Raw genomic sequence first — 20,826 nt, 5'->3', positions numbered from 1 at the left:
ACTGAATTTCTATAACTGAAAGCGATGCAACCACTACCATTATAATTAATAACTTTCTCTACACTGCAGGTGTGCGATGTCTTAAATGCGGTAGCAATCAATTATTATAATTTTGATGAACTTACTTTTTATCTGACCTGTTACTCATCTGAAGTAACGTCTCGGGTTACTTGACTGTAACCCTTGTTCCCTGATAAAAGCGGAACGAGATGCTGTGCTGAGTTAGTGCTTTGGGAACAACTGTGAATATGTGTGCAACACGTCAATGAACATTGACCAGAATTTATAGCCTCTGCCGGTGACATCATTGGATGCACCTGTAGCAGGGCTATAAATAGATGCATCACAGGTGCATCTTCAGGTATTTTGTCTGAAGAGCAGTCCTGGGGCATCCCAGTGCGGGAACGAAACGCAGAATCTCATTCCGCTTTTATCAGGGAACAAGGGTTACATTCAAGTAACCCGAGACATTCCCTTTCAAAAAGCTACACTTATGATGCTGCGCTGAGTTAGTGCTTTGGGAATGAGAATACCCACGCCGCCGCACTGTGGATGTCCGGACCCCTTACGGTTGTGTAGTTGTGCTCACAAGAGCGCGAGAGGTCTCAGATATGAGCTTGTGATGTCGACTCAAGGACATAAGAGTATGGAGTGGCATGAACATATAAACTATAAAATCTAATGAATGTGTGGGGAGAGGACCAGCCTGCCGCATCGCAAATATGCTGCAGAGGGACACCTCTAGCCAAGGCTTTAGAGGAGTCGACCCCTCTGGTAGAGTGAGCCCTGATACCTACTGCCGAAGCTTGACCACGTGCCTCGTAGGCCAGGGCAATAGCGTCCCTCACCCAACTGCTTTGTTGCGGCCCCCATGGCAAACGAATTGTTGCCCTGACTTACGCCACTGGCTAGTGCGGTGGACATAAGTCTGTGAAATCTTTCCTGCTCCGGCGTTGTAAACAGCGGGGAGCAGAAGGCTTCGAGAGTGACAGGGTGTAAGGTCGAGAAAGGCACCTTAGGCTGGTAGTCAGGATGAGGGTGCAAAATCACTTTAGCCAATCTTGGGGCAAAATCTAAACAGACTGGCAAGACAGACAGAGCCTGTAGATCCCCAATTCTCTTTAGAGAGGTAATCGCCATAAGAAAAACCAACTTGAGAGTCAGAAATTTATCAGACGCTGACTCTAGAGGTTCGAAGGGGGTCTCAACCTGACCCTCAAGGACTATTGCTAAGTCCCATGGGGTCCTGGTCCTAGCAGGAGGCCTCAGTCGCATAGCTCCACGAATGAAGGGAGCGAGTAGAGGATGTCTCCCCAACGGCACCCTGTCCATCAAGGCATGGCAAGCCGAAATGGCGGCCACATAGACCCTGAGAGTGGCGAGGCATATGCCTGCAGACAATTTTTCCTGCAGAAAGTCCAGAACTGAAACAATCTGGCAGTTAAGTGGATCTGCATTATGTGCACAGCACCATCTTTCAAAGACACCCCATTTATTGGTATAGATTCGTCTGGTAGAGGGAGCCCTAGCACTTAAAATGGTCTCGATAACCTCAGGTGAAAACCCAGTGTCCCTCAGTTGGTACCCTTCAGGGGCCAAACATGAAAGTTCCACAGCTCGGGCCGGGGCTGTGTGGTCCACCCGCACCAGGACATGGTAGCCTCTAAAATGCTGGAGGAAGTATTTCAGGGCCAGAAATACCGCCATCAACTCGAGGCAGTTGATGTGCTAATCGAGCTGATGACCCTCCCATTCCCCTTTAGCTGGACGACCACTTAAAACTGCTCCCCAGCCCGTCAGGGAGGCGTCTGTCGTTAGCAACCTGCGACGACAAGACGCACCCAGAGTGGGACCCAGGGTAAGAAACCGGGGTCTGAACCACATAGAAAGGGAACTAAGCGTGTGGCGCAAAGTAATCACCTCGAGTAATTCCTCCAATGATTTACTATCATGCCCGGAATGCTCGGAGGTGGGTAACTTGAAGTCTGCAGACTCAAGAGATTCAAGGTCCCCCTCATTAACCAAAGAGGCGCCGGAGCGCGCTTCAGGATCACGGGAAGGACCAGCTGAGTCTAGGGAGAGAGCGAGCGATAGGGACGGACCCGTCTCTCGCCCCTCAGCCAGATCCATACGAGAGCCCCACGATTGAAGTGTGGGCGCCCACTCTCGGAAGTAAGCAAGACAAACGCAAAGCATTTTGACCGAGAGCAGATCGCAATGCTCGCACCCGCCCCGCTCCAACGCGAGAGCAGCATGCTCTTCCCCCAAATATACAAAGCAAAACTGATGTATGTCCCTCTCAGCCATAGAGCGTAGACAAGGGAACACACATTGCTTGCTCTGTCTTTCAGTCATTTTCTCCTTAATAATACTCATAATAAGTGTAGCTTTTTGAAAGGGAATAGCACTTCGATGTTCCGGGGTGAATTCCAAACTTCATTGTTTGCTCCCTTGAAGGACACTTCTGCGGGAGGGGACGCCACTCAAACTCATTCAAAACAAATTTGAGGAAATGTATCTTTTCTCAAAGGGCCCTTCCACAAGAGTGTTAGCGAAGGGTACATTAATACAGTAATGCCATGTTTCCTTCAGAGTACCCACTTAAAGGGGTCTGCACAGTATAGGGCATAAGAAAGATCACTTGCGATGGTTATGTGCCCCCGATCTGTTATTGCGTGCACTCTTAAAGGCACCTCTGCTTAATTTTCATTAAGAATTTGAATGGATGCGCACCATATAAGCAAGCAAAAAGATTCAATGCCAACCTCTAGCCTGTAGAAAGGCCGACTTTAATTCACTTGCGAGCTCTCTGCACACACACAAAAAGGCAAATGAAAACAAATATGGGCACACACACACTTCCGCTATCTATGAGGCCCAGACAGACCCTCTTCCCTCAGGCAGCCATTAGTGAAGTAAAGAGAGTTTCGGAGGAAGAGAAGAATTCATACGCACTGTACGATACAACCTGTCAATCATACACAGACTCAGAAGAGTCTGGGAAAATTTCGCTGCATTTAAATTTGACTATAATGTCATATTGTGTGGGTACCACTTTAAGGTTGCGGTTTAGGCTGAAGCTCTGTCAGATAAGTGCAGTTTTAAATATTTGAATATATGTGAAAATATTTCAACTGAAGGGATCTCTGGATGAATCAGTGTTAACTCCAAAACTAATCTAACATAAAACAATATTATAACAAATTATTACTTAATTAAGTACATTACTTTGGGTATTATGTTTGCAAAATATCTTTAAAATATTAATTATATTCATATGTACTCATATGTCTTTTTACATTTCTTTGACTGCTGAATGTGTACATGACTCATGTGTTACAATTAACAAGGAGAAAATAGAACAATTTTGAATTTGTTGAGCTGAAAACAAAAAATTGTTGGAAAGTGTTCAAGAAAGTAACGTAAAAGTAAAGTAATTCATTGTGTGATAAGTTTTAAACAAAGTAATCAGTAAATTAATCTGATTAAAATGTAACAGAAGTTAACAATTGATAGTGGATTACTTTTTAAAAGTTATAGTTCTTTTTAACCTGACAGTGACTGAAAAATGTGGTGTTCTTACGTGAGACACCGAAAAACAGTGAGTCGTGGCCCAACAGTTAAAGATGTCTGTCTAGTGCATGCTTACATAGAAAAAACATTGGACAAACAGCACTGATGAATGCAAAAATGCATTCTGTGTGAACGCCCCTAAACATAATTGTCACTATATAGCAAGACATTTTGAGAAATATATAGATAAAGAAAATTTAACAGAATTAACATTTTTTATTTAAATCAAATCTGTTAATGCTTTAGAGAAAAACTGGTGCAATAAACCTGGTGCAAATGAACCAAAATAAATTTTATGATTATGAACCCGAAAATGTAACGATACCCTGTATCACCAAAATATTATTTCTCTGCTGGCCAAATTGTGGCATGATTCAATGCATGTGTTTGCGCCTCTGTCTTAACAGTCTTTTCTTTGACAGCTTGTCAATGTGCTGTTGGGGTAGATATTATTGGACTGAAAAACAACTCTATCACACTTTGCCAGAGGATGCGTATCTCGTCTGCGTTTTGCTGAAAGAACAAACATACACACTCAAACACAGCTGCCGTGGGTTCTTACAACTGTACTGTGAAGTGTCATGTGGGGTTTTAGTATTGAGGGGCTTTTACAGTGTCTGTTAAAATGCCCATTTGATTTAGTGTTCGGACTTGACGGGGGCAATACATCAAACACTTATATAGAGATGAACCAAGAGGGAAGATAGAAAGAACAAAACATGTAAGGCAGGAGGGACAGAGGGGAAAGGGAATGATTGTGCCATTAAAATGCCAGTGATGTCATCCAGCACTTATTACACACCAGCAGCGAACCGTATCGAGACAGTCTACAGACAATCAGAGCAACAACAGCGATGGAATGTGGGACAATGTTAATAGAGCGAGCGGGTGAGAGGGAATTAGAAAAGACAAGAAAGAGTGAGGAAAAGAGATCCATGGATGGGTGAATCTTTTTTTTTAAATGACCAAGTCTCTTTAAACTGAAATTCAAAAGAAGAGAGAGAGAGAGAGAGAGAGAGAGAGAGAGAGAGAGAGAGAGAGAGAGAGAGAGAGAGAGAGAGAGTATTAAAACATATTAAGCTTTTTTAGTACCATTCAGATTACTTTTTACCAATTAGGACCAATTAAATTTTTGCATTGTGGCATTATTTACATGAGAATTAAAGGAATGACATGGGTTAAATACAAGTTAGGTGCAATCAACAGCATTTGTGGCATTATTGTGATTACCAAAAATAATATTTTTGACTCATCTCTCTTTTTTTAAAGCAAAAATTGCAGTTACAGTGGCAGTTACAATGGGGCCAGTCCATACACCCAAAATACACATTGTTTCAAAAGTATATCCACAAAATGTAAACATTCTATGTGTTAACATGATTTTATGATAGCTGTGATAAACCAGAGGTGGAATTATTGGCAACAACTTTTCAGTTTTTATCAATGCGTTTTACTGCATGGAATGTAATCTTTATTTGATAGAATGTCAGGATTGGAAAGAGAGAGAGAGAAAAAAGAGAGAAAGGAGAGAGAGAGAGAGAGAGAGAGAGAGAGAGAGAGAGAGAGAGAGAGAGAGAGCTAGTAAAAGAACAGGAGCACCAAATCATTGCTTTTTCCAATGTGCTGTCTCAACATCTTAAACATATTAACATTTATTTAACATTGCCTCAGTGTTTTTAACATCTTAGCATTATCTCAACATTTCATCAGTATTATTTCACGTCCCGTCCAGTCCATCTGGACTTTTAAAACACTGAAAAAGTCGATCCAGATTTAGCTGTGCTCCTCTTGCCCAATAAATTCAGCACTGTTTGTAAAAATACTGTTGAAGGTTAGTTAGAAATGCAAGTATTTATCACTTCAGTTTCAAGGCATCTCAAATTATGATATTAAATTAGCTGACAAAAATGTTTCAACTGTCCAAATAAATCTAAAACCCAGTATTAAATAACAAAAAAAAAAAAAAAAACACAGACAGACAAAAACAAAACAAAAAACACCCAGCTGATGAAAAATTATGAAACTTGGTTTGTTGTCCTTGTGTGGTCAGTATGGGAAGTTTTAGCCATAGGTATTGTAATGCTTTCAGTGGCTTAGGTCAACACTAATTAGGCCAGAAGAGTCCTCTTTGCTCAGCAGAGAAGCTGATCATGACGAAGAGTAAAATTCTAGCCTAACCCATACATCTTAGAATGTGCTTTACATCTTAGAATTTAGGCAGTAGAGTCTATCACATAATACTGGAGTGAACAAGACGTTATCCCTTGAAAGAGAGCAAAAAAGCAAAAATAGGCCTAGTCTTGGCCCTTCTTGACCACAGTGAAGGTTCCTCCAGGCCTGCAGAGGGCAACAGTTCAGGAATACTGTGGCTGCCACATTATTGAGGTTGTTGGCAGGAAATGGGATGGAAGTTTGCAATCATTGCATCCCTTCTGCGTTGCAAAAGAGCACTGCTGCTCTGGCTTCTACAAGGTTAGGTCATGAGTAGATGGTAACCCTCTTTTTTTTTTTTATTCTTGCACTCATGTATTTTCTTCTGTCAGGTTCAGTGAAAGCTAGTGTTAGAGTTAAGTAATGAACAACAAATGCTTTTAATTTCTGTTGTACTCCAAATGGCAAGTTTCTGAATCTTGAATGTAAATTTCACAGATTTTTGCAAAATGTTGGTTGCCATCTAGCCACGACCAAAGTAGGTTGGATAAAGCCAAGAGTTTTCCTTCATTTAGACAACTTTCATATGCTCAATATAAAGTGGGGTCCAAAAGTCTGCCAACTAAAAATACAGGATTTTTTTTTTATATTTATTTTAGCATTTGATTATGGAAATATGATATTTATTTAAACCTGGAAATAAACAGGAAGTTTAATAGACATTTTGAAAAATATCAAACAAATAAAAGTTACATAAAATTAAGTTTCTGCACTATTTCTTGGTCACTAACCAAATGTAAGCAAATTTGTGACAGTCATGTTAACTGCTTGTACCAAACATTTCAAAAAAATATTTGTAATTTCTTTCAATTTACACATTTCGAATGGACTACACATTTCCATTAAATGGATCCAAGTAATCTTTAATTGGTGAACATATTATGGATTCAGAATAAACCTAAAGTATTTAATTAAACTAAATAAGGATGAACATTTAAAACTTAGTAAACAAAATGTGTAAGTTTTATTAAATAATTTGGTAAATGGCAAACCATCATTTGCTTTGGCATTTAATTAACTAATTTTATGTCTGGCAAAGTTAAGCATATTTAAATGATTTTAAAATACTCCATTTGTTAAATTTGTACTTTTGCTTGTGTAACCGGTCCTGCTCGAGCCGCTCCAAGCTGCGTCAGCCAGCATGGGAGGTGAAAGCATGAAGCTAAAGGCTACAGCCTCTAGCCTCAGTCGCTAATGCACCTCCTGAGGCCAGGGGAGTAAGGTTAACACATACCACACAGCTATGACGTACCAGCTAGCTCCCGTTACACTCATCCCCCTAAACCTCACTCCCATCCAGGTCACGGCACCACTGTAACCAGTCCTGCTCAACCCACTCTGAGTAGAATTTGAACTGGCGTTGGCTGGCATGGGAAGCCGCATATTAGCGAGGAGGCTAAAGGCTACAGCCTCTAACATCAGTCGCTTGGAATAACTTTTTTGAAACGTTTTTCCAACAGAGCACAAAAGATGCTCTTTTTCTCAAATCACACTGAAATAACGTCATTGCACAAACTTGTCAATGCCACCTCAAGTCTATAAAAAAATTATGTACAACTTTTCAGTCAAATTATGCTCACAATGTGTATACAATTAGAAAAGAATGCAAATTAAAGCATTTTTACTAGTTGTCTCAGACTTTTAGACCCCATTGTATTAACAAATCAACACTGCTAAAAGTAACAAAATGCAAAGAGGAAGAGGAGAAAATGCAAGAAAAACAACCTTTAAAGAAGTTCACATAACAGAATGATAAAGCACCATTTCAGCCATGTCCTGTGTTTGTGGTATTGATAGCAAGATTACATCCTTAAATTAACATGAACAGAGCAAACTGTTCCATTTGAACCAGGAAGCTCAGGTCACTCCGGCCAGTATCACACTGTCTCATTTCATGTCTCTGTGATGATGTCATGTCTCGTCAGTAGAAATAACTCAAGTGAACTGTGGACTAGAAGCATCCAGCTGGCATGGGGTGATAATGTCAGTGATGGTTTGGATACGTCACCCCGATTGTGATAATGGCCAGCAGGATGAAATTGTAATTTAGAACCAATTAGAGAACGTGGACATGATTGAGTTAAATTAGACGCAGAGTGGCGTAGTCCTCTTATTCTTGCTTTCTTTGACCGTCTGATTAACAACAATCACAAAGCTTTAGAATCCATACAAACACACAGCTGGTGTCCATCTATTGGGGTTAATACATGAAAACAAAAATTGCTGTAATGCAGATGTGTGTTAAGGGTATAAGTCTAGCAATGTGCATCTACGGTAAGCAGTTTGTCATGGCGTACACAGTACTTCAAAAGCTCGGGTAAAGCGAGAAGCCCTTAAAATCACTGTGAGTGGATGACTCACGGGCAGTTTTGAGGGGTTTGTCTTAACCTATTAACTTTGACCTCCAACCTCTTGAAAATCTTAGAAGAGTCTCCAATTGAACCATTTGAACATCAGTCTTCACCTCCTCCACAAGCACTTCCTGTTCCTCAAATAAAGATGTTTAAAAAAAACTCAAAAACAAACAACTGGGAGCTGAGGAGCAATGATGGAAAGCCAATGAAGTGTAGGGGATGAAAAATGGTTCCTTTGATGCACAATAAATAAATCAGGTTGAGGTCTGGGCTCAGAAACTCTCAGAAAAGACAAACGTCCACAATCAGAAGAAATCAGAAAACAAAATACTGAAAGTGCATGAAGCACATATTATTTTTACAGTATTTTTTCTAAAGGTAGAGCATGAATCATTTAAAAATCTTGCTTTCTAGTGTTTGGTTTTGAGGAAAAGCACATCAACCTACTTGATTCCATCCATTAGCACAGCTTTTTAAACTCGTCTCGTGTGACACATCAGGACATACATTCACTTGCACCCAGGGTCCAAAATTAACTTTTTGCAACACCTGCCAATGGCGAGTGATTTGAGAAAGTATACCAGCCAAAAGTACTTCTTACCAGCTATGAATCTGTATTTTGTAATGTATATTTTTGTCTTTATGACAATGGGATTATTCAGCTGTTATTTTTCTATATATTAGTTATAAACAGCACGGGTCACTGTGTCACTCACAGCATCATATACAAGCTAGTCTCCTCTCTGTAAAACTGCATTTGTTTAGAAAAAAGTGTCCTTGGTGAACTTCTGCTGGTAAAACTTTTACTGAGGTAAACACTGTTTGAAGACTCATGAGTTGCAAAAAGTGTTTTCTTTAAATGGTTTGTATGTCTTTAAATTAATTCACTTGAGTCGCTTACATAAGCGAGGGTCAGACTATGATTCTTACTAATTTGATTTAAAAAATGTATTATTGCAGATCCACTGATGAGTCTGTTTTATTTACTCACTAAAGCCAATTTTTAAGCATTTGTCATTTGGCGAGTGTTAATTTTGGACCCTGCTTGCACCTGAGCAACATATGTGAAACTGACACATCCACTCGCACACAAATACATCGACATGTGTAAACAAATGCAAACAAGCTGCAATTACATAAACCCTAGATTTCTACCGCTTAATGTTGGCAACATATTGAAACAGTCGACTGGCTTAACATCAAGTCCATTCTATTAACGGTGTGTTATAAGAAGTATAGAGTCACTTGGACACACACTCTCACACACAGCGAATGTGTTTGGGGGACTTGAACAATAAGTCATAATGGGTCATCTGTGTGCATTCGGTTGATTTGATGTCTTCTCATACTTTATAGTAAATATTGGCAGGGCTCTGAGGCGGCATTTCCTGCACGATGTAAACAGGGTGTCCGTAATCGCCGCTAACTTTCTCATAGTGTGGGCAGTAAGCTGTATCAGAGGTCCGCAGGGGGATGATAATGTCACTGGGCTCTGAGCCATTATTGTTGCCCCCGCCAGACCCGGTACCAGCCCCGCAAGAGCTGCCTCTCTTTGGGGTAAGAGAGGAGAGGGAAAGGGCAGGGTGGTGGGTCTCTGAGTGCTTGGCTTTCCGTCGGCGGTAACACACCACACCGATTACTACCGTGATCAGGAGGAGGAAGGCGGCTCCAACGGCCCCACTTGCAATGAGGGCGATGTTTGAGACGCCACCACTGTCTCCCCTCTCGTCACCCCCTTTAGAGCCATCGTCTTTGTCAAGATCTGGGAGAGGAAAGAGAGCATATAAATAATTTCTTGCATGGACAAAAGACCCATCTGCAAGACTTCTTTTGGAGCTTTATCATCACCCAACCTACTGCAAACATCTTGACAGTATTTAGAGAGTCGTAATGCATAACCAGCTTTGATTTCAGCCAGCAGACTTCAAAAATGCCACATTTTTGGCTTCAACACTGTTGGTTCCAAAAATGTTTACCTTTTGGAGATCAACAAGCCAGTACAGTGTAAGCCTCAAAAAATTAGAAGAATGATTTTCAAAGAACGTGTTCTTTTCAGAAGAATGTCTTTTTTATTCACTAGACAATGAAAAATTTATATTCCTAAAATTAAATCTGATTAAGTGCCCTATATTATTTGTGGTTGTTACCTGGGGTTCTGGTGTTAGGCCGGCCAGAATCAGGTTTGGGCTTTGGGGGAAGGCCATATGCAGCTATGGGAGAAAAGAAAGTGATACATTACATGACATTCAGTCACCTCTATAATGAACACAAGACAGATTGATTTATAAAAGTGAACCTCACAAAGATGGTTAAGGAATGTCCAGGTCATATTTCACCTCAAAATCAAAAGAAAGAAATTATGTTTTGCATAAAAAATTAAAGACCATTAAGACTGTTTGTATTGACATTGTTTTCACAATGATTTTTCTAACATTATTTTCATTACAATTAAGAACATTTAAACCCCCAATTCTCAATGTCTTAATGAAGTTCCAAACTTCAACCTTAATTTTGGAAGGAAAGTTTTCATTTAGAAATACCAATCATAGGGAGTCGCGTGGCACCATGCGAGGGTCAGATGTGTGAACGGTGAGCTCTGCGCACTTTGCTAGTTTTAAAACTTTTTATGTCATAAACCGGTGAGATTCATTACACTCTGCTTCTTAACTGTTCTAAGAAGACAATATGCCAAAGAATTCAAAATCCTCGGGCTCTGGAGTCATTAAAAGACACTTACGTGCTCAAGTTGAAGCCCCATAGCAACAAGCCAAAAGCCCGGGACTCAAGTTGGCCACTGAGGTGAAAGAGATTCAGCATCAACTGTTGAGCATGTCGGCAATGCTGACGAAGGGCGTTGCTGACTTGGAGGATCTTGCAGTAATACGTCGATCGATCACTGCTATGGAGACGAAATTCACTGAGATGGTTACAAGATCATCTGTAGTCATCAGAGAGGAAATTAACTGCTTATCCGCTAGCGACCAAGACAGACTTGGAGCATTTCTGGGAAAAGTTGGAAAACCATGAGAATCGTACCTGGCAAAACAACTTCCAAAATTGCTGAAATTCCTGACGACGAAGAAGGCAGAAATATGGTGAAATTCCTAGACAAGCTCTTTCCAAGTCTGCTCGAACGGGCCATAAGCTGGAAATCAATTGAGCTCACAGAGTTCCGGCTCAGAGATCCGAGTAAGGAGACAGTCCCCGATCAATTCTGGCCAAATGTCTGAGATCATCCGATAAAGATCTCGTGTTACGCATGTCTAGGAGTAAAAGAAGGGTTTCTCGGAAGAAACACAGCATTTTCTTGTTCCCAGACTTTGCAAATTTGACAAGAGAGAAATGTGATCAATTCAAGGAATGCAAGAAACTCTTAGATCAATGGAAGGTTGCTTTTGCACTGATGTTTCTGGCCAAAATGAAAATAGATACTAAGGATGGACGCAAAATATTTACATGCCCACAGAAAGCGATGTCCTTCATAAAGTCAATGGAATGTATAAGTCATGGTGTGATAGTCTCTACTGACTCAGTGAACATTCACTTGACTGTCCGAGGAAACTGAGCGCCAATTTTGTTTCTTTTTGTTCTGGTTCCACCTGGCGGCTGGAGTTTGTTTTGTGATATAACACTCCTTTGGGACATTTATTTTCTTAAACGTAAGAAATATATTGTGTTTCTTTAGACATGTTTTCTTTAGTGCTGGCTCAAGTAAAAGCAGAGTCAATACATTGATAAGTAAGCATCTACAATTCAAATGTCTCAAACAGATTAATGATAAATTAGGAAGAGTCATTTTTGTTTTAGCAGAAATTGATGGGCAAAGGTTGATTTTGGATAATATTTATGCACCTAACGCTGATGATCGGGGCTTTTTTATAGATCTTGAAGGGATGTTGCAAGCCGTTGGCACCCCTCATGAAACAATATTGGGATAAGAATGTTTTGATGGACTCAGTCTTTGATCATGGTGAAGCAAAAGTGTGCAAGCCCCCTAGAGCAACATTGATGCTTCACAGGATGTGTAAACATCTTGGTCTTACAGATATTTGGAGACTTTTGAACCCATCTGGTAAGGACTATAACATTTTTTCATCAGTGCATAAGATTTATTCTAGAATAGATCTTTTTTTCATATCTAAGTCCCTCATTTCATCTGCTGTTGATTGCTCAATTGGAAACATCTTAGTCTCAGATCACGCCCTGGTGTGAGGTGTTGCCACATACGGAGATAAAGAAATCATATAGTTGGCACTTTTATGTATCTGTGACAAGGAGGAGGGTGGGGTCTGGCTGTGATTCCGCACGGCCGGCCACTAATCAGGCAAATCAGCCGAGGAGAGGGATAAGGCCAAGCCGGATGCGGCAGTTAGAGAGAGAGAGAGCCACGTGCAGCTGCAATGTGTGTGTTTGTGTTTTGTGTCTTTTTGATTCATTAAATATTACTTAGACTGTTCAACCGGATCCCCCCTCCTCCTTGCCCATTTGAACCATGGTACATTGGTGCCGAAGCCCGGGAAGGAGGAGGGATGCGCTGTTGTGGAGTCCTCGCCACTGCTGTCTGCCCAAAGGCACAGCTGCGGCATATACCAGGGGACAGAGGAGTCGCTGCCTTCTTTATAGACACAAGGTAGCGGTGCTACAAACAAACTGATTAATTTCTAATTATTTACTCTGGATAGGGGCACCCAGCAGGGTTGCCCTCTTTCCCCATTATTGTCCTGTCTTGCCCTGGAACCATTAACAGCTGCGATATGAAAGGAAGATGATTTTCCAGGTGTGGTGGTGGGAGGCATGCGCATAAGCTTTTGCATTACGCAGATGATATTTTATTATTTGTCTCCGGCCCACTAGAACTATGCCTTGACTCCACAGAATTATTAAATCCTTTTCTAAGTTACAGAGTCAATTGGATATAAATCTGAAGCTTTGACAGCATACTGCCCAGTAATGGCTTTTCAGCTGGACGCCTTCCATTGGCCCAAACAGGGCATTCAATATTTTTCCATTTTATTCCCAGCAAATTTGTGTGATTTAGAGTTGATGTTAATGTTATTAAAATGAATTGCATTCCAAAATTCAACTGCCTGCTACAGTCTCTCACTATAGATGACCCCCTCTCTTATTTCAAGCACTTTGACAGCATAGCAAAGCCTTTCTTTTAAACTAACCGGAGAAGTCACGCACCGTTATCTCAAATTTGCACACGGTATTGACAAAAGTGTCCAGAGTGTTTAATTCGGACATTTATTTAAATGTTGCCTCTAGCATATGGCTGAGTGCAAAATTACATATTAATAAGTCCCCTTTCTGCTGGTCAGAGTGGATTGTGAGGGAGGTTAACCCTCTTGGGTCGAAGGACGTGCCGGCGCGTCCTGCTGGATTTTTTTGTCATTACAGCGGAAACAACATAAAATTCTCAGTAATTTTGGGGCATACAGATAAGTGTAAGACATCATTAGAGCCTATAAAGGGTCTACTTTTATTTGTGTACACTCACAATAACAACAAAACTTTGTGCATTTTTAAAATAAAGAAAATAAAAAGGGTGAGCTCTCAGCAGTCTCTGGGTTCACGAGCATATATCTGAAACACGTCATAAAAATGAACTGAAACTCTGCGAATACTTATCACACAAACATGAAACATATGTCTAAAGAAAGCTTAAAATGTCTACTTTTAAATAAAACAATTCAAATTTAAAACAAATATTCACCTGCAATGTAATCTGTATGAAACAAAGCAATGTACAGTTTCACCTGGTTGAGCTAATTATCTCTAATGCGATCACACCCACCAGCAGAGCGCACTATTCATACACTAATGTGCTGAGATGATCAGAAGCCCCTGACTGTGCCTTAAAAACAAAGTTCATTCACTTTTCTGCGCGTTTGAAAGACAGCATGATAAACAAGTGAGAAAACTCCTGGATAGTGATGAAGAGATACAATTTTCCTCAGAAGAAGAGCGGGACTCCGATGAACGTTTGTATTTTGAAGAGTGACTTGATCCAGCCGAGGATACAATTTCGGATGAGTAAGTCATTTAGTTTTAATTAGTTGACATGCTAATTTATATACTAGTGGGACTGTTTCCAGACTTGCCAGCAAGGATTCAGAGTATTGAAATATGAAATATGTCCTAATATGCAAGTTTTACTTACATTTAAATGCAGTTTCGGCTCAAGCAGGTATTTAAATTGTATGCAGTATGATATAAATATGATATGCAATATGATGTAAAAATAATATGAATGTTTAGATTATATTTTAACAAGTGTTTATGCTGCCTCATTATCATCAACAAAGTTTGTGCTTGCAAATATGTGTTCATGTTAAATGAGTAAAATTCACTTTAAATATGCCCATATTAGAAAATCACCACCTTATAATGATTTCTGAAGGATCATTTGACACTGAAGACTGCGGTAATGATGCTGAAAATTCAGCTTTGATCACAAATTGCATTTTACAATATATTCAAATAGAAAACTGTTCTTTTAAATTGTAAAAATAATTCAAAATATCACTGTTTTTACTGTATTTTGGATGAAATAAATGCAGCCTTGGTGAGTAGAAGAGACTTCTGTTAAACGGTAGTGTAGGTCTAAAATTAAGTAAAGTCTTTATGTAAAGGTAATGTATGGTCAGATTACTTCTTTTAAATTAAAACTTGATTTTCATTAAGTCTCCTCACATTCATTCTCTTTCTGTCACATTCCTCATTGATAGGCCCAGGGGAGGGGGTCTTTTGTCTCATCTGGTGTGAATTACAATCAATATTCATGATAGTTCACACCTCCTCGCATATGACCTTTCTAACACTAAAAGTGTCTTACAAAGTTAAATTACTATATTGTTTTGTATGAGTGATCAGGATGGTTTTCACATCGTTTTGTAGCAAAAACTCTAGGCTACAAGATCCAGTTCCCAAAAGGCTTGTGGACAAATGTTTAGTATGTGTTATATGGCCTTATTTCAATGACTTAAACTTTTAGTTTTTTCAAAAACCATGCATAAACGTTATTTTCTCAAATATACAAACATGTACACACATGTTGCTCACATATTATTTTATCCCAGTTTGTGCTGAATACAGTGTTATCAGACTTTAGCTATTAATGTGTTTTTAAGCAACTGAAAAAATGCACAAATGTAAAGGCATGTCAAAACTTCTCCAGGGCCCAAAACACCCCAGAACCCAGAGGGTTAATACAATCTGTAACCTATATGAGAGTGAAGTGATGAGAATTTTTGAAAATATGGTTCAACATTTTAGGATTCCAAGATCTCAGTTCTTTAGGTATTTACAACTGCGTCACCTGCTCTATACTATAGAGTAGCAGTGGCAGATACTCTGGAAGTGGTGATTACTGATTTTGGAAAAGGTCACGAGGCATCAGTGTATTGCTCCCTGTTAATTCAGAGTCTGGTGGATGGAGCTTCAACTGCTCTCAAGAGATTATGGGAGAAAGATTTAAATTTGGTATTGGAGGAGGGAGTGTTGTCAAGGATTCTAAAAACTTCAATCTACATCTAGAGATGCAAGGGTGCGTCTAATGCAATTTAAGAATTTGTATTGATTCTACTGGAAACCCTTGAGATTGTTGTCATGTTTATTCTGTTGGTTCCTGTTTTTTGTATCTTTTATTTTGAAAACTTAGTCCTGTTCATGTATTCAGGTTCTTTATTTTGATATGTTCTTGTTATATTGTTATCAGTCTTGTATTTTCATTGGTTGTCTTGTTAACTTGTCAGAGTATTTATAGCCCTTATGTTTGCCTTTGTCGAGTATTTTTGGTGTAGCGTCTTGTGTAGTCATAGTCAAGTCCAGTTGAATGTAATAGAGCCAAGTCCATGTTTATGTTTTGTTTATGCTTCACATTGGATTTATGGTTGTTGGATTTCACTCATCTTGTAAATAAATTGCACTTGGGTTCTTACATCATCGTCTTCCTCTGCTCCTGTGTCATTGCCTGCCAGAAACGTTACAAAATACTCAACCTCACAATGGACCCAGCGGTTCTGCTTCTGAACCTCTGTCAGGGGAGTCGTCCCCTGAAGGATTACGTTGAGGACTTTTGTGCCCTAGCCTGTCAGGTGGCTTTTAATGAGCTCGCCAACAAGGACATTTTTTGGGTTGGACTTAATGAGCCCATCTCCTCCTTAATGCCTGGCATTCGCAGTCCCCTCAATCTGGCCCAATATATCGACCTCGCCCTGCAGATCATTGGTTTCACGTTGACTGTGGGGAAGGCGGATACCGAGCCAGAGTTCCTCGACATGGCTGCCGCCGAGTCAGAGTTCCTCGACATGGCCGCCGCCGAGCCAGAGTTCTTCGACATGGCCTCCGCCGAGACAGAGTTACTGGACATGGCCGCTGCCGAGCCAGAGTTTCACGTCATGGCCGCCGAGCCAGAGTTCCTCGACATGGCTGCCAAACCAGAGTTTCATGTCATGGTTGCTGAGCTAGCACCATCTTTTGATCTGGACCCTAAACCTGCTCCATGGCATGTCACAGAAATTCCTCAGCTTGCTACATGCCATGTCACAGCCATGCCTCAGTCTGCTCCATGCCATGTCACAACCACATCTGAGTGGTTGGACCTTGAGATAAGTCATGTTTATTTTGTTGGTTTCTGTTTTTCGTATCTTTTATTTTGAAAAGTTAGTCCTGTTCATGTCTTCAGGCCCTTTATTTTGAAATGTGTTCACTTCCTTGTCTAGTCATGTGATTATCTTGTTCCCGCCATGTTTCATGTGTTTTGTTCCCATTGGTTCCTTTGTTTATTAGTCTTGTCTTGTTATTGGTTCATGTTTTGTTGTCTTGTTATATTGTTATCAGGCTTGTATTTTCATTGGTTTTCTTGTTAACTTGTTACCCATGTCAAAGTATTTATAGCCCTTATGTTATTATGTCAAACCTTATTGTTGGATTTCACTCATCTTGTAAATAAACTTCCCTTGGGTTCTTACATCATCGTCTTTGTCTGCTCCTGTGTCATTGCTTGCCAGAAATGTTACAATTGTATAGGCTTGGTCTAAAAGTCACACCCACATGCTGGCAATGCAAATTGGAGGATGGATATACAGTGCATCTGGAAAGTATTCACAGTGCTTCACTTTTTCCACATTTTGTTATGTTACAGCCTTATTCCAAAATGGATTAAATTCATTATTTTCCTCAAAATTCTACAAACAATACCCCATAATGACAATGTGAAAGAAGTTTGTTTTAAATCTCTGCAAATTTAAACAAAATAAAAAATAAAAAAAAATCACATGTACATAAGTATTCACAGCATTTGCTCAATACTTTGTTGAAGCACTTTTGGCACCAATTACAGCCTCAAGTCTTTTTTTGTATACATGCTTGGCACACCTATTTCTGGGCAGTTTCTCCCATTCTTCTTTGCAGAACATCTCAAGCTCCATCAGGTTGGATGGGGAGACATTTTCAGATCTCTCCAGAGATGTTCAATCTGGTTCAAGTCTGGGCTCTGGCTGGGCCACTTAAGAACATTCACAGAGTTGTCCCGTAGCCACTCCTTTGTTATCTTGGCTGTGTGCTTAGGGTCGTTGTCCTGTTGGAAGATGAACCTTCACCCCAGTCTGAGATCCAGAGCGTTCTGGAGCAGGTTTTCATCAAGGATGTCTCTATACATTGCTGCATTCATCTCTCCCTCGATCCTGACTAATCTCCCAGAAAACATCCCCACAGCATGATGCTGCCACCACCATGCTTTACTGTAGGGATGGTATTGGCCAGGTGATGAGTGGTGCCTGGTTTCCTCCAGACATGACGCTTGCCATTCAGGCCAAAGAGTTCAATATTTGTTTCATCAGACCAGACTCCAGGCAGGCTGTCATGTGCCTTTTACTGAAGAGTGGCTTCTGTCTGGCCACTCTACCATACAGGCCTGATTGTTGGAGTGCTGCAGAGATGGTTGTTCTTCTGGAAGGTTCTCCTCTCTCCATAGAGAAACGCTGGAGCTCTGTTAGAGTGACCATCAGATTCTTGGTCAACTCCCTGGCTAAGGCCCTTCTCCCCCGATTGCTCAGTTTGGCCGGGCGGCCAGCTCTAGGAAGAGTCCTGGTGGTTCCAAACTTCTTCCATTTACGGATGACGGAGGCCACTGTGCTCATTGGGACCATCAATGCTGCAGAAAGTTTTCTGCACCCTTCCCCAGATCTGTGCCTCGATGCAAACCTGTCTCGGCAGTCTACAGAAAATTCCTTGGACTTCATGGCTTGGTTTGTGCTCTGACGTGCCCTGTTAACTGTGGGACCTTATATTGAGAGGTGTGTGCCTTTCCAAATCATGTCCAATCAACTGAATTTACCACAGGTGGACTCCAATCAAGTTGTAGAATACACCTGAGCTAAATTTTGAGTGTCATGGCTTTTTTCATTTTATTATGTTTAATAAATTAGTTTTATTATTTTATTCCATTTTGGAATAAGGCTGTAACATAACAAAATGTGGAAAAAGTGAAGTGCTGTGAATACTTTCCAAGTTTTGGTTGAGAGTCCAGAATTTTGTTTGCAAGGTTCTGGTCACTCAAATTCTGTTCTGTCCCAGACTATGTGTGTTGGGTGATGGGGCAGTAATTGATATAACCGATAGGTATGTTAAAAGGTGGGTCCTCACCAGCGTGATCGATAATTCTGAGGGGATGTAAATCAGCGTGCACACCCTCTTTTTATGAATTGTGCACCGAATTGGGCAAGGTAGCATCATTTGTTGTATAGACGGATTGGCAGTTTGGTTGCATGAGACAGGAAATGGGCAGGTTTTTGGCCTTTTTGGAGGGTGCCCAGTGACGGGCTGTGGAGAGAGACATTTTGTGTTGTTTGGGTATAAATTTGTTGAATTAGATTTATATCTAAATATATATATATATATATATATATATATATATATATATATATATATATATATATATATATATATTAGGGCTGTCAATCGATTACAATTTTTAATAGAATTAATTACATGGTGTCCCAATTAATCGCATATACAAATATTTGCTGAGAAAGCCCCTCATATAACAATAATTCAATATATAAAGATTATACATATTAATATCAATATATAATTATACATAGTTATCTTTAAATATTAAAAATTATATATATATATATATATATATATATATATATATATATATATATATATATATATATATATAAAATAAAAAATGTTCAGATAATTTAAATGCATGACATTCTTGTGGCAGAAGAGTTAATCATTGATAAGACAATACAAAATCGGCTTTAGAATACAATGTATTGTTTACTACCACATTATTGATCATAAGTCAATCATTGGCATACAGTTCACAGCAATCCATTTCACAAGTGAATTTGTCAATCAGTTGGAGATTTATTATGAGGGCTTGTTTAAGAGCCCGTCAATTTATACCTGCATCAGACATGCTTGTATAGCGTCTCGGGTGTGTTGTGTCATAAACATAAAATGTTATAACATATAATTTTATAAACTGATTCTGTGTATGTTCTGTTTGAGTAATCCTGTTTTTCTAATCAATAAAATGTTAATTTCAAAAATGAACTGCCAATCATATAAAAACAATTTATAAACGGCTGATTCCCTCATACTGATTCTTCTGGGATCCCTTCACTTCGAAACAATCCCATGCGAAAGTATGCAAAATGCAATAGTATAACTGTAAGCATTTCTTAGTGCTATTTGTTGTCCTGAATTTTATTTATGCTAATTTTAATGAAAAAATTATACCGTAATGATTTTCATTACTAAAAATATAAAGTAACAACAACGCAAAAAAAACACATTCTTAATGAGGTGGGGTGGGGGGTTGCAAAATGACCAGGACATTTCTTCATGAGATTTATCCAAAGATTTTTTGGTTGTTTTTTTTTGGATAGGTTTGATTCATAAACGTGCACATAGGGGTGATGATGAGGTAGAAGATGATGATGGTACTTACTCTGTCCCACTTTAAGGACCAGCTTCATCCCTCGTGTCACACAGACTCCTCCTCTCGTGCTGTCGATCCCTTCTTTCGTACCATCAGACGTAGCTTTCCGGAAAAGGAGGAAATACCAGAAAAAATAGATATTTTTTTAAAAGATTAAAAAACATTTTCTTTCAGCAGAGACAACTTGAAATTTCATTTCAGACCATGTGTAATAATACAGAGGCACTTGACTGGAACCCTGTAACTTTCAGCAATAAAACATATTGAAGCTCCTTCGCTTGAGAGCACTCACTGTGTGGCCACTCACTCAAATAATTTAACGGACTAGCCAACATGTATAATTTCTGAAACTGTTCTTATAATAATATTAAGTATGTTACAGGCATTAAATTTACCATCCATCATAAAGTATTGTACAGCTGCTTTTCATTAAGATCACATGAATACATACTGCATACTGTCTGGTCAAACTGCAATAATGCTAATAAAGATTTTAAAAAGAGAGTTGAGAATGAAAATGGAGAATAATCGATGACATTTTAGAATGGTGGAAGATAGTAAAAGTTTCCAAAATGGAACTTCTCATTCCTCAAAAGTGTTCACAATGTAAAGCAAATTATCAAAGCTTTTTGACAAGCTAAGATTTTAAGCTAAGGGTTTTAGGGCCTCATAATTCTGAGGCAATTAGGTATACCAGCCAATAATTGTTTTTGTCTGAACTGACCA

General features: G+C 39.6%; 1 protein-coding gene across 1 annotated transcript in view; it reads right to left on the bottom strand.

Annotated features, from left to right (window-relative positions):
- Nucleotides 1–5,069: 5,069 nt before the first annotated feature.
- The window catches only part of LOC127635410 (ephrin-B3-like), a 57,882-nt gene continuing 42,125 nt past the window's right edge, over nucleotides 5,070–20,826 (bottom strand). Inside the window, exons 3-5 of the mRNA XM_052115445.1 lie at nucleotides 20,110–20,202; nucleotides 10,286–10,348; nucleotides 5,070–9,900 (exon numbers count right to left, since the gene is read on the bottom strand). Coding sequence (XP_051971405.1) covers nucleotides 9,482–9,900; nucleotides 10,286–10,348; nucleotides 20,110–20,202 — 575 coding nt within the window. The 3' untranslated portion in view covers nucleotides 5,070–9,481. The remainder of the gene's footprint in view (nucleotides 9,901–10,285; nucleotides 10,349–20,109; nucleotides 20,203–20,826) is intronic.

This window comes from Xyrauchen texanus, chromosome 43 (assembly GCF_025860055.1).
Source record: "Xyrauchen texanus isolate HMW12.3.18 chromosome 43, RBS_HiC_50CHRs, whole genome shotgun sequence".
NCBI classification, from domain to species: domain Eukaryota; kingdom Metazoa; phylum Chordata; class Actinopteri; order Cypriniformes; family Catostomidae; genus Xyrauchen; species Xyrauchen texanus.
Note: the sequence above shows the minus strand (reverse complement) of the source record. Positions and strands in the feature narration are given on the sequence as shown.